Below are 16,440 nucleotides of genomic sequence, written 5' to 3'. Positions count from 1 at the left end.
GACAGTCCGCGCCCCTCCTCTCCTCTTTCTCCTCCTGTTACTCCTCCTCCTCGCTCCATCACTCCGCCCTGAAGCTGCTGTCAGAGAGGAGGAAATAAAGCAGACTTCTCACTCTGTTACAAAGGCGCGTTTAAGGAAATAAGCATCATAATATCAAAGGCAGATAGCTCACTCTGCTCATATCTAATGCTTCGGTTTTGAGCCCCGAAGTGTGTGTTAGTTAAAGAAGCAATTTAAAGGTATTAGAACATGCTAGCAACCATACCATTCGAGTTTGAGTTATATTACAACAAACTTTACTTAAACATCAATTTAAAAAAGACCGAGTGGCATAATTTATAATGGACGCTTTACCAGAGACGGAACTGGTCTCTGATAGCGCTTTGTGACTTTAAGCTAACCGTTTAACCATTTAATCATTTAGTACTGTTAGCTAAGCATTTAATTACCTTTGGTTCACCGTTCAGTACTTTTAGCCATTTATAACAGGTTATTACTTTTAATTCATTTGGTTAACTGTCTTTTATTTTTAGTTAACAGTGTATTACCTTTAGCTGACCGTGCAATCTGTTATTTTTAGCTGTTTCGTTCCTTTCTTTACATTAGCATTTTATTAATTTTTTGCTACCTGTGTTATTTATTATTTTTAGTTAGCTGTTTATTACATTTAGCTAACTGTTTCATTTGTTACTTTACATTAATAGTTTATTACTTTTTTACTACCTGTTGTATTTATTATATTTAGCTAAGTCTTTATTACATTTATCTAAATAATAACTGCAGCTCCATGAACACGCACAGCTGTGGCTCCAGCTGCCTCTGTAGTTCTGCAAACTTTGACCCCCACAGAGTTGAGCCTTTCAGTTCAATCAGCTTACCTAAATCAATTTAAGATTTAGGTAAGTTTAACACAATTTAACTGCAAACATTTGTGCAAATCCTATTGAAAATAACTAAAATTACTTTTTTCTTTTTTCTACTTTTACTTATTAAACCCATTCAGTTCAGTTTGGACTCGTTTCTTAGAATCAGAAGAGCCTCCAGGAGCTCCAGCTTACAATGTATGAATTGAAATTCCACCGCTGTGGGAAATTTAAACTTTCATAAGTCATCTGAACTTTTATTGTTTCCTGTAATATTGAAGACAGTGTGTGTTTGTGTGAACTGTACAGGAAATATGTGTCTACTACTGTAACTGCTAGTAGATCTACTGCTTGTGGTACTATTTGCATATATTTATTGATGTTTCTTTGTTATCATATGTCATTTAGCTATTTGTGAATTTAAGTGGTAATATTGTGCAGGTAAACTTGCTTTATTAATATGTAAAGTTTATTGATATAGTGCTTTTTAAGATGAGGACATGTCAAAAAGTGCTTTAGAAACGTATTAAAAAATGGTGAGATAATCACCTGAATCCAGTAGAACAATACAAAACACCCAAGCGACTGGTATTTAAAGAGACTGTAGGCTGCTCCTCAGGTTTGGCACTAAAGTCTGATATATATTAGATTTCAGGAGGATTGTGTCAGTATTTCTACTTTGGTGTTTCTCACAAAGAAAACTATGAGAAGAAACTCAGATCATCAGCAGGGTTTTAACCTTTAAGCAAACAGGCAGGAGGGTTTAAGTGCAGATTTTATTTATATCTGATCAATAATGAATAATGACGACTCTGAGGATGTCTGGATTTCAGCGCTGTGAGTCTCTGAGCAGGTGTGGAGTAGGTTAGATCACACTGACCTCTGGATGTTTCAGTCATCAGCTGCAGGTTCTCAGCTCTGACTCAGCAGCTCAGAAAAACATGATGTCAAGCATCTCATTTAAAAATAAAGATCCCCTCAAATCACCACAGAAAAATGACGTAGAAAACACCGGGCTTGTTTTTAGATGCTATTACAGGTTTGTTACATGGTGGTGTAATGAACGATACTGCTCATGTTTAAAGATCAGTTTGTGTTGGATAATTGTTTTGTCAAGTGAAAAACAGGATTTTGACTTTTAGCAGTGGATAAAAAAGCTGGAAGTTGTAATTCTGATTTATAATCAAAGTATTCATGAATGAATTATTCATGGCATGTTCACAGTCACATACATGACATGGATGAAAATTATAGATTGATCGACGTGTAAACCAATTTAATGCTGAAGCCTTTGATATATTAATGACGTATATTGTTGTTGGGTAGCTTGCTAATGCAATTTATCTGCAAGATAAGATAAAGGTTTCAAATAAATGATGCATTATTTGCATCCAACATACAGGAGAGTAGAAGAAAACAGCATAACATGGGAATATGTTACAATGTTACAGTGAGTGAATGGTTGTACCTTCTTTCTGCTCTCATCCACTGTAAGATTTTTTTTTTTTTTTTTTTTTTTTTTTTTTTTTGGCCTGTCCCGTTTGGCTCTTTTGCCCTCAGAATTGTTGTCTAAAGGCAAAGAAAGATGCCCAACGGATTTACTTTACCAAATTGACCATCCCAACCTTGCCGTAATGGTCCATTTGATTCACCTTTTATTGTTTCTTTTATTTTCACTTACTGAATACAGGACAGACTTGACTGGGGGGAAGAAGGGGAGAAAGAAAGAGGGAAAGAGAAACAGCTGAGAAGAGGGACGGGGGAGAAGGGCAAAAGACAAAAACCAACAGAACGGGCAGAGAAAAAAAAATGCATATATCAATCACCTGGATCACCTGCTGAGAAAGAAAAAAGAAAACAAGCAGAAGAGAACAAGAGTAATAGAATAAACAACATCACAATGATATATGGGAATATGACAGTAAATACTAAATGTTAAACATTATTGTGCAGCACATAAGATCAACAGAACACAGTGTGCTTTGAGGTAGGAGCCAAAAAGGGTGTAGTTTGTGGGTGTGATCACCCGTGTGTACACCTGTGAGCATGGACGCGCTTGTTTTTTGTTTTTTAAAAGGTTCCTTCATGTAATGATCTGCTAGAGGGTGTGTGTGGGGGGGGGGGGGGGGGGCACAGCCCCGTCCTCCAGGGCATGAAGCAGGTATGGAGGAGATCAAAACTCCAGACATCCAGAGGCCCCCAGAACACAAGAGACCAAGGAAGACCAGCAGCCGCGGAGCAGAAGCCAGGGGGAGTTGCAGTGACGCGCCCGTGAGCTCCGCCGGCAGCCAGCCGTGCCTGAGTGACCGAGCCCCAGGCCGAGAGGCCGGGGGCACCCCACCTCCGAAGTGGCCCGAGCAAGCCCCAGGCTCCAGGCCCCGATAAGCGGCCGCCAAGGAGTGAGCCGGTGTGTACCTGTACCACTGTACCACTGTAAGATTAACAATACTCTGATCCAGCGGCTTGTTGGGATGGGAGACCCACATGTCCCCTTCTGGACTCACCTCTGTTAATATCTTAGCAATTTGGCATAACATACAGTAAACTTAAAACTTTCTATTTTTTAAGTTTTTCCCGCAAAATTATTTGAATTATTTGATTTATAAAATAATTGCTTTAAGCAGAGAAAATAATTTCTTCGTTTATATTTTTATTTTTTATGTCACATTATTTTGTAAATATTAAAATGTGTTTATTTTCTCCTGTACTATATTCTTTTTTATTTTATTTTATTTTGTTTTTGCAGATGGACTCTGTACATTCTGAAAAAAATGAGAAAAGAAAAGCGGTTGGGTTGGAGGGGTGTGGCCTAGTCGTCACATGACCTGCACAAACCAAACACGTGCTTCCTGTTGCTGCCCGCACGTTGGCTGTTCCTTTCTGATTTTTTGAGCCACAGTAAGAGCAATACAAAGTTTGCGGCTCTGAAAACGGAGGAAAATCTCTAAAATGCCGCGAGCCAAGCAGTCAGCCCGGAGGAAGAAGTTTGACTACAACCGGAACCGGAAGAACGTGAAGACGAAGAACAAGAAGAAGTCGAACCCGAGGATCGAGCAGTGAGTGTTAGCATGTGTGCTAATATTAGTAGGAATGATGCAAAAACACGTTGTTAAAGCTGCAGCCAAAACATATCAGTGCCCCGAGAAAATGGGACCAAAGATTGTTGGTCCCATTTGTTCCATTTGGATAAAGTCTTCATAAAAGAGAGTATTTTATACTTTTAACACAAGTATCTGAGTGTGAACTGAATATTTGTCATGAAATCAGCTGTTTGATGTTAGAGGATGAATGTACAGAGGCCCACTAAAACCTCACCTGCTGTTTTTAATGCAGTTGTTTGAGTGATACACAGACGGAGGATGGAAATGATCATTAGTGACGGTGACAGGCACTAAAATGTCCTCTTTTATGTGAACCAACAACTGAAATGTTGCAGCAGATGTGCAGGGTGTCTTTAAAAATGCTGAGAAAACTGGACAAGTCATGTCCTTAAGAAATGGAAGGAAAATAAATCCCGCAAAGACCTGACACAGGGCCTGAGAGATGGATCTGCGGTTTACTGGCTGTCAGGAAGTCATTGTTAACGGAGGGAAACAGGAAGATTGGGCTGAGGTTTGCCAATTATCCAAACACTGGACTGAAAATCAGTGGCAGCAGATCTGATGGAGGGATTATTCCTCATCATCACTCCATCAGAGGAGCCTCTGTGATGGTTTGGAGCTGCATTTCAGCCAGTGGAGCTGGGTATCTTGGCAACACCGTTAAAAAGTACCATTAGATTTTGATCCACCACACAGATCATCTGGAAAGCATCTGATTGGCAACGGTTGCATTTGTCAGCATGACAGTGATCTCAGTGTCAGTGCAGTAAAAGCATATCTGGATAGAACAGCATCAGTCATGGATCGGCCTCCCCGAGCCAAGACCTCGACGTTATTGAAGCACTGTGGGGTCATGAAAGTGAAAGGAACAAAAGAAGAGCTTTGAATGTCCTCAGAAAGCTTGGCGAAGTATTCCTGAAGACCTCTTAAAGAAAATACAGGCTGTGTTGGAGGACTAAGGGTTTCATTTATTAGTAATAAATCTGGTGAATAACTGTTCCTGTGCATTAAAGACTCGATTCTACAGACAAAGTTGTGCTCTTGGTCACGTGCTAGGCTGCAGTAGATGAGCTGTTCTCATGTCTAACATGTTGTCGTTGTCAGATCTCAGATTCGAAATGCGTGGGACGACAACAAGTCCGTCGCCAGGAACCTGCAGGAGATGGGTCTGGCTTTTGATCCTAACCACTCTCTGCCCATAAAACAGCAGAAGGTAAGAGACTGCGCACAGTTTAGGTCTCGGATCTCTTTAGCTGCGCTTAATTTGCTCTAAAAACATGTTTTAGATGCAGTAAGGGTCCAAAGTCAGTTTCGAAACATAAATATGAATTTATTCATAAATTCTGGTTGTGAATGTTTATATTTTATTCAGGTCTTCTATCCAATCTTTCTAATCATCTGTCATTCAGTTTTGGTGAGCCTGTGTGAATTAGCCTCAGGTCTTAGCTGACAGGACTGGCACCGGCGTGGTCTTCTGCCGCTGTAGCACATCTGCTTCAAGCAGTATGCACCCAGAGATGTTCCTCCGCCTACCTTGGCTGTAATGAGTGGTTTTTGGCTCATTAGATATTTGTGTTAACGAGCAGCTGAGGTGGTGTACCTAATGAAGTGGTCTGTGAGTGTAGAGCTAAAGATGAAAGTGATTAAATCAGTCATATTTATAGCAACTGCAAACACCTGAAATGAAGGAATGACCTCAAGTTTTTGCTATAAATTCTGTTAATGTTAAAAACAACCAGCACATTAAACTTGCAGCATGTTTGTGTTGACCTCCTGCAAATGTTAGTTTGAGCCTGAAGGGGGCGACAGAGTGTTAATTATGAAGTCTGCACTCAGCCTGAGATGTTTGATTGCTCCAGGTTTCAGACAGAAACAGAGATGCTACCTCCTGAATTTATCCCGGCTGATGTTTTACAGCTGCTCGTGTTTTTAATTAATCACCGCTGCCGTTTCAACCCGGGGCTAAACCGAGTGAATGCCGGCCTGCGGGCTGCACTTTGTTTTCCAGCAGCCTTCAGACATTCAGACGTTTTCATTTTGTTCTCCTGTGACGGCGACTAAATGATGAATTCGTGTCTTCCCCCCGGGCTCGGCGGCGAGGACACTTAAACGGTTTTGTCTCCCGAAACGTCGTCGCAGATGAGATAAAGCACATTTCACAGCTGTCATCGCGTCGCATTACGGTGGAAGACGGATGATTATGTTTATTAACCCAGAGTCCAAACAGGCTGCCTGATGACCTTCATTGTGTTTTTCTTCCACGCGTGCAGCTCCCCCGGGAAGACAAGAAGCCTGCTGTCGTCACCAAACCCTTCATCGTACAGCGTGAGTGTCTCCTCCTCATGTACATGAATGTCTGCTTCACTTCATCCTGCAGGTGACAGGAAACGCTAAACTAAACCCCACCTGCTCATTTATTCATTTATTCTTCTTTTATCTGGAGCCAGGAGCTGTGTGTCCATGATGTCAGCATGTTTTTCTGTCACACTTCTATGATTTAGGGATGATTTCTAGTTCATTGGCTCCGATCAACGTGAGAATAAGATGTGATCTTATAAAGACAATAAGTCGATGGAGAAGCAGTAAGTTTACAGGGCGATGCCAAGGTTGATAAATGACAATAAGAGAACAACAGAAAGGTCGGTGACCTCAGCAGAGGCATCCCGGCCTGCTCACTCAGATGTGGAGGGTTATTGTCCCGACTCTGGACTCCGTCTGAGGGTCTGATGTCTCCACCCTGAGTCTGAGTCTATTCACCTTTCTGAGGTGCAGGTGAGGGCAGGAACGTAGATCGGCGCTCGTCTCCGTCACTAACGTAGCCCAACAGAGGCCACTGAGCCGGCCGCTGCACAGAGCCCGAGGAGGGTTTGTTGTGGTCAGAGTTGGCTGGATGCTGGTCACCACGGCTCGTTTAAAGCCTGCTCGTGGATGCCAACCAGGCTGTGCTTCTAGGATTTAGCAAATATTCCCAAACACTTCATCCGTACACCGGTCTGTCCGGTTCAGCTCGTGAGCTCGACCACGAGGCAGCCAGAGTGGGTAGCAAATCTGTAAAATTACAGAAAAAGTTCTGTTAGCTCGTCGTCCAGATTGGGGGATTTTTCCATAATAGTGAAAAAAAAAAACTTTACTGCCATTTAATCGTTTATCTAGTTTTTATTCCTTCAGTATGAGCGGCTGTGGAGAGGTCTTTATCAACGGGACAACTGTACAGTTCAAGAAAAACAGTTAAACGTCGAGAGTTTGTCCAGTGGGCCGGATCCTGGCCCACGGGCCTTATGTTGGACCCCTCTGATATAGGGGGTCTTCTGATTGTTGGCATTTCTCAGTAGCGTTGTGGTCGTCACCTTACAATATAAAGCACATGGTTAACAATGTGACTTGTAGTGTGAAGCACTTTGAGCGGACAGACACTTTGGAAATACACGAGCATGGTGAGTTGACCGTTACCGTGGCGCTGGGGTGGGGGCGGAGTCAGGATAAATCGTCCTCGGCTGCTGCTGCTTAATGACATGTCAGTGTTTTTAATGACGGCTTCTTCACTTCACTTCCAAAAGTCTTTTCACGTTGCGCGCTCTGTGAATGCAGCCTAACTAAACCAATTAAAATGAAGCCGTGTTTCACTTCTGTGTGTTTGTTGTGATGTTATAGAAGCAGCAGCTGCAGATTCACCGTTTTTATTTCCAACCTGTGGCAAGGTCGCAGCTCAGAAACGCTCGTCTGCGTCGGCAACCTTATTTCAGTTTGCATATTTACCTTCTTCCTGTTAAACCTGAGAAGAGTGTTTTTGTTCTTCTTTGGTTTGTGTGAGCAGAGCTGGAGGCAGAGGCCAGCCTCCCCGGCAAAGACACCAAGACGTTATCGACCGACCTGATCGAATACGTTCAGTACATGATCCGAGAGCACAACCAGGACTACAAGGTAAGAACGACCAAGCTTGGACCACAGTGACTTTCATCTGGATTTAACAGTAAATTACAGCTCCTTCATTTTACGGCCAATTTCCTGAGTTATTCATGAAAGTTTCACAAAAATAAGCAGGTACTGACAGTAAAAGGTCAGAAACCCCCAAGTGACCGTTACTCATGTGCGTCACCCATGGTCTCTGCAAGAGGCATCCCATATCTGCACCTGTAACAGCCTCGAAGCACGTCAGGGCCTGCTTTATCTTATTTAAGGGGGAGATAGGCCGGAGCATGTGTCATCTTTGTGTTTCATGAGCCTGTAACTCAGAAAATAATCACGTTGTGAGGATAAATATTAAATATACTGCAGTTATTGCACAGAAAAATCACCTGATTCTGAGGGGGTCGGATCAGAGGCATTGATTGTTGTAGTTTTTTATACTTGGAATAACCCTGAAGTGACTTGGATAAACAGAGCAGTGTGTGGCAGAGGTTTAAACCGAGCTTTTATTAGAAAAATGACTCATTAAAATGAATTTTCAACAGTTGCTTTAGATGAGACTGAGTCACCGCCGGGAGCGCTGCCAAGCCAGAGTCAGTCAATAAGAGGGGATATTGTGAGAGTGTGGATTTTTCTCTGTACAATGAAACGTCCTTCACGGAGAAATTTTCCACCCTCGACTTTTTGAGCCGAATGTGTCAGCTGGAGCTTCGCACTGAGAACGTGTCGGCAGATTCAAGGGTTTTATTGCAGTTCAGACCCGGGTGTATACTTCTGCTCCCATCAAAGTGATGCTTTTTTTATTTTACAAATCAAAACACAGAAGAACATTCAGACCGAGGTCAACCATCGAATTACCAGCAGATGGAATAACTGCTTGAACTGTAGCAGTACTTCATCAGTCAGAGCGATGTGATCAGCTGGCTCTCCGGTGACTCACTCGTCCCACTGATCCCATCAGACTCCGCCATCTTGGATTGTAGCTGTAGGTGCTGACAGCCGTCACTAGCTGTGTTCCAGCTGTGAGTCGGCTGAATGACATCGAGGATCATCTCAACAGCAGGTTGAAGGGAAGGCTGAGGCCTCTCTGGCTAGGAACGACTGAACTTTCAAAATAAAATGTAATGGAAACTTTTTTTAATAAACTTTAAAATCAGGTGCTGAATATACTTGGTGGTTATTACACCTGATCACCGCCCAGGTATAATTAATATGTAGGAAACACTCATTGCCCCTAACACCGCTCATGCTGGAGGTTTCTTCCCGGTGTCATCAAGCGCTACATCATTAGGTGGTTGTTGGATTGTTGGGGTTTTCTCTGTATTACTGTAGGTCAGGGGTCAGCAAGCTTTAACACCCAAAGAGCCATTTGGACCCGGGTTCAACGTCAAAGAAAACGCTGGGAGCCGCAAATACTTTTTGACATCTAAAATGAAGATAACACTGTATATACTGTTTTTTACCTTTATGCTTTGTGTGAACAACTAAGGTGTGTTGCTTATGAAATCCATGAAGTGCTACAGAGAAAATTACATTTTATTTATGTAATGAACACATTTGAACTCTTAAAGAAATATAACAAAAGGAAAGCTGAACGAAAATGATCCAGCAAACAAAAACTGTTGTGCTGCCACCCTCATATCGCCTTTTGGAGCCTTCACCTGACTTTTAAAAAATAATTGGAAAAAAAGCACTATGCTGCTAAAAAATGAAAAATAGATCTTTGCAGAATTCTGCATAAATATGTATTTTACCTGGTTAATGTGTGTGGCGGGGCGTGGTCTGCAGCGCCGCTACAGGGGAGGCGGACGCACCTGAGCGGCACCCGCAATCACGCCTCGCCGCCTTAACGTCTGTGCTGTTGTGTTGGCGTGTGTCGGGCTGTGAGCTGCAAAGCTACAGCCGGCTGTGTGCGTACAGCAACCGTGTGTGAAAAGTGGTCAATAAAGAGATGTTGAAAAGCGTGTTCATGCAAACATCGTCGGGTCTGCCGTGATATGTTTACAACGGGACTTCTGCTCCTGAACCTCTGCGCACAGCGTCTGCAGATCAGGGCTGTAAGAAGTCACTTTCATCTTTACAGGACTGTAAGCTGTCGTCTGTGAGGCGTGAGCGGTGTTTGTCTTTAACGTAGTTCACGGTGGAGAACAGCTGCCGACATAATGTGGATCCGAAGATCCATAACTGGCCTACCTGGAGTTGAAAGTCTCGATAAATGCACGGCGTTTCGGCGGGTACACCGGCTTCTGCGAGTGTGACGCTTATTTTGAGTGATGAAAAAATAATAGAATATAATTTTATTTTTATATTTCAATATCACAATAATCTTCCAATTTAGAACTACAAGTTAAAAAAGAACTGACATAAATAAAATGCACTTCAGTTAAATACTTAAAAAAACTAATTTATTTTCCCAAACCACGCGGAGCCGCACTATAAGGACTGAGGAGCCGCAGGTTGCCGACCCTGCTGTAGGGTCTTTGGCTTACAGTATGAACCACGTTGAGAGGAATTTTGTTGGGATTATGTGTAAACAAAATTGAAAAAGAAAAGTCCTGGTGCAGAACAGCAGTCATCTCCCGGCTCTTTGTATAATAATATTTCATACAAGGCGTTCATCACAGATTCTCATTAGGAGGGACTTTTGGCTGCCTCTCCAGTGAGTCATTCATCCAAAGACTGACTCCAGCTCCACCTTCCTGGGCGCAGTCGGGCTGCACATGAACCAGTCCTCCACTGGTTGCAGATCTTTTTAGGGAGATCCTTTAATTTTCCGCAGAAGAAAGACTTCAGTTGACAGCTGTAGTCGAGTGGATGGGGGAGCTGGAGTCGGTCCAAAGGATGAGAGACTCACTGGAAAGGAAGCTGAAAAATGTTGAAAACAACTTGGACAGCAAGTTAGCTGGTGTCTGAAAGCACAAGCTGGTTAGCTGAACAAGAAGGTTATCTTACAGGCGATCATGGAGGAATAAAAATTAAAGATCAGCACGTAGCAGGTGGGAAATGCTGAGAGTTAAACTGACCACTTGTTTTCTAATACAGCATGGATCCATTATTTAAACTAAGACCCATCAGTCAGTGGAAAACAAGAGCAAGATGCTGACAGTAAAAATGTTAATGTTCACAGAGGAAGGCTCTCTCACGCTGCTGTCCCTTCCTTCCCCGCTCTGCAGGCGATGGCCAGAGACGAGAAGAACTACTACCAGGACACGCCCAAACAGATCAAGAGGAAAATCAGCGAGTATAAACGCTGCCACCCGCAGCACTACGAGGCCTTCGTCAGCTCGCTCGCAGCTCCAGAGCCGATGGTCCAGTAGAAGATCTGCTGTGGGTCTGAGGAAGTGGACTGTGGACATTCAGACTGAGGTCAAGTGTTTGGACGGAGAGTAAAATACCGGAGCTGTTGGCGAGTGCCGAGGAAACACGTCCATGTTCTGGGACGTTTCTCTCTCCTGTTGTATTTTTAATTGAGTCATTTTGTTTCAGGATTTATTCGTTCCTTCTTGTGAAAGTCAAACATGACTGAAATGAGATTTTTAATCATTTAAACCCCTTGAAACTCGTCCAGCAGGTGTGGGTTTTTTCCCTCTCTGGGATAAAAGTATTTCAGTTTCCTCCATAATCCTCATAAACCACAGGAGGACCCGAACATCCAAGTAAAATCATGAAAAATGGATCTATTTTTATTGGTGTGTTAATTGATTTCTGTTTTTATTCCCAAGCAAACCAAAGTCCGAAACCACGAGACAAGAATGATCTGTGCAGAGATCGAATATCAAGTGAGGTGCTAAAATAAAGAAGTTGGTGAATGTTTTTACTGATAAATAGCAAATATGTGAGCGTTTTTTGAGCCAGAAATAAAAGTCGGGATGATTGTTGGGACGCTCAAAGAGTTTCTGGATGTGACCAGAAGCGACAGATCAAAATATTTTTGCTGATTTGGAGGAGAGCTCTACAAAAATGTTAACGCCGTGTGAAAGCGTGACCCAGATCTTGCTTTTGGCGTGGCTCTAAAGACCTAAAATTACATTGCACAGCTCTGTTTTAAGCAATTCTTCTTTAAGTGATGGGAACTACGTAAGGATTATTTCAAACTGTCAATCATGCAAAGCTCCTTAAGCAGAGTCCAATAGTAGAAACTTGGAGATTTGAAACAAGTCTTTAAACAGCTCTCGAGCTGATTCAAACAACTTGTTGAAAGGCTTTAAAAATTCCACCAATAAGGGAGCGCACCGGAAAAATATTTTGTGATTTATTTATTTTTTGTGCACAATGTGTATTGTAAACTAAATTCTCGTTGCAGTGGAGTTCAGCTTCAGTCTTTGCTTTAATTGTGTTCAAATGCAGAGGAAGTTTGTTCACTGTGTTTAGGTAGAAACCTCATTAGAGTCTGGTTTTACTCTTTTACTGAACACGCAAGTGTTTAATATAAACGTACACGTTAATTTGAGTGTTTGATACGAGATTAATTCTGCAGGAGAAGCCGAATCAGGATGTCTTAAATTTAAAAACATGTTTTAATCGGACGCTCGAAGTGCTTCACCGTCTTTGAAAAACCTGGAGGAGACGACAGTTTAATCAGTGGAGATGGAAGTGAGGACAGACACGATGACCCTGAGGCGAACGGGAGATGCGTGATAACAGACAGGTCGTGATGTCCTTTTGAAGAAAGGGAAACACCCGTCCGTGAGCTCCTCTGAAGACAGGCTAGGTCTAATGAATCAGCCTGTATTCAGTGAATCCCATTAACAGACCTCCACGTTGTCCTAATGATTTATTTTTAAAAGGTGCTCTCATGAAGAGTTTTATTTTACAGGGCTGGGGGGTTTGAACAAAGGAGACAAAACGCAGTTATTTTAATGACCACAAGGGGGCGGCGACTGTGAGACGATGGCCCCGCTGAGCCATGATGAGTTCAAGGGCTCAGCTTCTAGTTTCTTGTCTTCATGACTACGTTGTGATACTGATGATGTAGATTATGGTCTCCATTAGTCAGAAAGGCAGATAAACCAAGGTAAAATAATTTACTCACTGGCTAACCAATGAACGTTCAGCGTCCCTCAGTTTCACAGCCCGCCTCTCGCTCTTCACGACAATCAACCCAAGAGTTGCAAAAATGGTGGTTAAGGGTGGCTGGGTGGTCTTTGTCAATAAGAAAAGCTGTAAAAGTCATGAAAATACAGTTAAAATTAAGGATCTATGCACTCCTTCTTATTCTAAAGCTGTGAGTCTTTGCCGGGTCGAGTTCTGCTCCTGGGGCTTATGTTTGACACCCCTCGCTTAAAATCTTAAATTCATGCTGTGGGAACACTGAACATCTGTCCCAGAGTTCATGGTAAAATGTCAAATTATCATGATAAGAAACAAAACCAAATAAATCCAAGATTAAATAAAATGATTGGGACACATCCTGGTTGGACCATGAAGGTGATGTTAACCAATCAGTCCTGTTCAATCCACACGTGCCTATGAATCCAAGTCATTTCCCTCCCTGTGTGAAACACTGATGGCAGATCTGCTGTAACATCTAATAATTCAGATATAACAAGGAAAAGTGTTTCTATTGTGATCATTTCTGAACTAATCGATCAAACGCTTACGTTTTGTGTTCATATATATATATATATCACGCCAGTTTTATGCACATATATATATATATATATATATATATATATATGCATAAAACTGGCATGATTCCTTTTATTCAGCAAAAAATAACTGATTATGAAATCATGGCAAGTTTTTATGACCCCGTCTGTTAAACTGAGACTAGGTAACATCTGGTTTGTACCTTTATCGTCTTTGGTTGTTGTTAGATTGTCAAGATGTTGTTTAGCTGTCGTGCAGGAGATAAACTCTTCATCAGCTGTTTCACCTTCTGAGCTCTCATCAATCATTTACAGCCAAGAAAAAGATCTTTGGCGTGAGAGCAGGAAGTTCTTATCTGAGGTCGTACTGAAGGAATGTCGGGCGTGATTGCTCAGTTTATAAATAAACACCGCTGCTTGTGAATTATTAACAGAGTCGTTCAGCGTGAAAATTCAGGACCTTTGTGGGGTTTTTTTTTTTTTACCAAGTTTGGTTTAAGACATTACTTCATATTTGTGTACAGTGAGTGCTGAGGAAATATTTGTATTTCCCCGGTTTGCAACCACCAGCATCCGCTGGTTGGCGAGTGGTTGCTGGAAATCACCAGGTGAGAAAGACCCCAAAGCTCGCAGATTACCTGTAAACACTCTGCAACTAAACTGAGGTCGTTTGGCTTCTAAGTAAAAACTGTCTTTTGAAATTCACAGTTTCAGCACAGCTCAGAGTAAATGGCGAATGTTGGGCTACCACAGCAATCTGTGGGCGACTAACATCATTTCAAGGAAGTTTTTGACTGGAGCACACTCTTTGCAACCAGCCCACCACCAGTGACAGCAACTTCCAGCAACCACTTGCTAACTGGTTAGGGAATGGTGGCTGCTGGGCCTGTGCAATCAATCAATGCAATCAATAAGAGCAACTCTGTGACTTGGATTTGATAAGGCTACCTTGATAAGGTTTGGGGGGTTTCTTTTGGCGTTATACTCATTCTTGTGCATTCTGTATATACACTAGCATGCAAGGACAGTCTTGTATCTGTTATATAACTGTTTTGGCAGGTGCAGTTTCCTGGAAGTTACGTCATGTACTAAAATGACATTCATGGAAGTCAGGTTTCACCCATGGTGCATCTCTTTCTAGGGCTGTTCAATATAACGATATATATCAGATGATGATATAAAAACGTCTATCGTTTCATTTTACGCTATCGTTTGTTTCGTGGTGTCGCAAAATAAACTGTTTACGGCAACATTTTTTCATGGTTTTGATGGTCACTGTCGTGGCTATATTAATGTCTTAAAGTTCTCTCTTTCTCTTATATGTAATATAACCACACTACGGACGGACGAGCGCCTGTGTGTATGCGTTGTCGTTAGCAACAACGACGGTAACAGCATCGCGTGTCCGCTTGTTTATGTTCCACATAAACCTTTCACAATAAAGCTCAAGATCCTGTTGAGACTTTTCAAAATAAACTGAATCATGTGAAAGATGCAGATTATTTACGGATGAGAAGTAAAAAAAGAGCCGCCAGGTGCTAAAAAATAAACCTTAGACTCAAACGTTAGAACAGGCTTTTCCCCGCAGCACGCCGTGTAATAAATACTCACAAAGGAAACGGCAGCCGTTACAACTTAAGTCTAAAAATGTATCGTTTCATGCATCGGTTAAAACACTCGACTCCAGGTACACGACGCCCAGCTGGAAACACTTCACACAAGTCGAGCTGCCCGAGATTCACAGAATTTACAGAAAATGTTACATTTGTGTGATTTATATCGTTATCGGACGATAGAATTCTTATATCGGGATATGAGATTTTGGTCATATCGCACAGCCTTCTCTCTTTCCCTCATGAATCACTTCATTCTTTAGATGTTATGTATCGTTACAAGCCAGTGGTCATTTGGGGTGTTTTATGCCTGAGTCGTACCTGCTGTGAGGCTTATGCTGACTGAGTCACACTCGTAGCAGTCTGCCGTGAAAACAGAGTGAAACTGAGCCAGAGTGACGTCTCAGCAAATTCATAAAAGTCCTGCTCTGCCGGCAGGGGAACTTCACCCAAGAAACAAGTCCGGACACTTATAGATTTGGTTCGTATTGTCAGTGTTTGCAGTGAATTGCTCAGACAGCAGACGCAAGGGTGATAAGGCAAGCAAGCAAATAGGATATTTGTTAGGGGATATCTCAGAGCTCCACTCAACGGGTGATATAACAGGATACTTACAAGCTGAGTGCAAGCCTGTGTTTATGGCATGTCTACTCTGCATGTTTCCCCACTTGTACTTTAGCATCTCATTTACATGGGATTCATCTCTGTTTAAGCCGAGCGACAAGGTTTGATGGCTTTGAATGACATGAAATCCTCTCTTGGTAATTCTTTAACCATCGGTTGTTTCTGGGAAATCAAAACAAATGAACTACAGATAAAAAGAATTAAACCTGTGCCCAGTGCCCACACACAGAGGCTACGTTCACACTGCAGGTCTTAATGCTCAATTCCGATTTTTTGATCAAATCCGATTTTTTTGTCTCCTCGTTCACACTACAAATAAAATGCGACAGCAAACGCGCTCTAGTGTGAACGCTCAAAGCGGCCCGCATGCGCAAAAGAAGACGTCACACACAACGCGCTCTGTTTAGACCAAGAACAAACAGTTTGACTGATGGCCGTTAATATAAAGACTTCGGACTTTACGTTTCCCAATTTTTGCTTTAAGTTATTTTGTTATTTACATAATAATGTAAATAACCTAATAATGATCCTTATTGCTGTTTAAGAGAGGAGCGGTGCTTCAAAGGATAGCTGCAGATTTCTGTCAGAATCTGCAGATTATACAGTACAAATAAAATGTTTACGTTGTCTTCCCAACAGTTTCACTGACATCTACACTGGATGGCCAGGAAGCGTTCGCGATGTCTTCTCGGGCGCTGATAATTGGCTTCAGTCTTGTGTCGGTGACGTAAAAGGCGGATTTAAT

The 16,440-nt window shown here is 42.2% G+C and overlaps 2 protein-coding genes across 3 annotated transcripts in view; one reads left to right on the top strand and one right to left on the bottom strand.

The window, feature by feature from the left end:
• Window positions 1–3,690: 3,690 nt before the first annotated feature.
• nop16 (NOP16 nucleolar protein homolog (yeast)) lies at window positions 3,691–11,752 on the top strand. The gene is made up of 5 exons (XM_080867009.1): window positions 3,691–3,919; window positions 5,069–5,177; window positions 6,235–6,289; window positions 7,779–7,885; window positions 11,044–11,752. Exons 1-5 carry the CDS (start codon window positions 3,813–3,815, stop codon window positions 11,185–11,187), a joined length of 522 nt encoding a protein of 173 aa, XP_080723135.1. The 5' UTR covers window positions 3,691–3,812; the 3' UTR covers window positions 11,188–11,752.
• arl10 (ADP-ribosylation factor-like 10) overlaps window positions 6,296–16,440 on the bottom strand; it is a 38,748-nt gene continuing 28,603 nt past the window's right edge. Inside the window, exons 5-6 of one of the 2 annotated variants that reach the window (XR_013969893.1) lie at window positions 12,903–13,030; window positions 6,296–7,012 (exon numbers count right to left, since the gene is read on the bottom strand). The gene's annotated coding sequence lies outside the window, so the exon portion shown is untranslated. The remainder of the gene's footprint in view (window positions 7,013–12,902; window positions 13,031–16,440) is intronic. The other variant, XR_013969894.1, reaches the window with a different exon arrangement.

The sequence above is a fragment of the Rhamphochromis sp. 'chilingali' genome (assembly GCF_963969265.1).
Source record: "Rhamphochromis sp. 'chilingali' genome assembly, chromosome: 19".
In the NCBI taxonomy this organism is placed as follows: domain Eukaryota; kingdom Metazoa; phylum Chordata; class Actinopteri; order Cichliformes; family Cichlidae; genus Rhamphochromis; species Rhamphochromis sp. 'chilingali'.
Note: the sequence above shows the minus strand (reverse complement) of the source record. Positions and strands in the feature narration are given on the sequence as shown.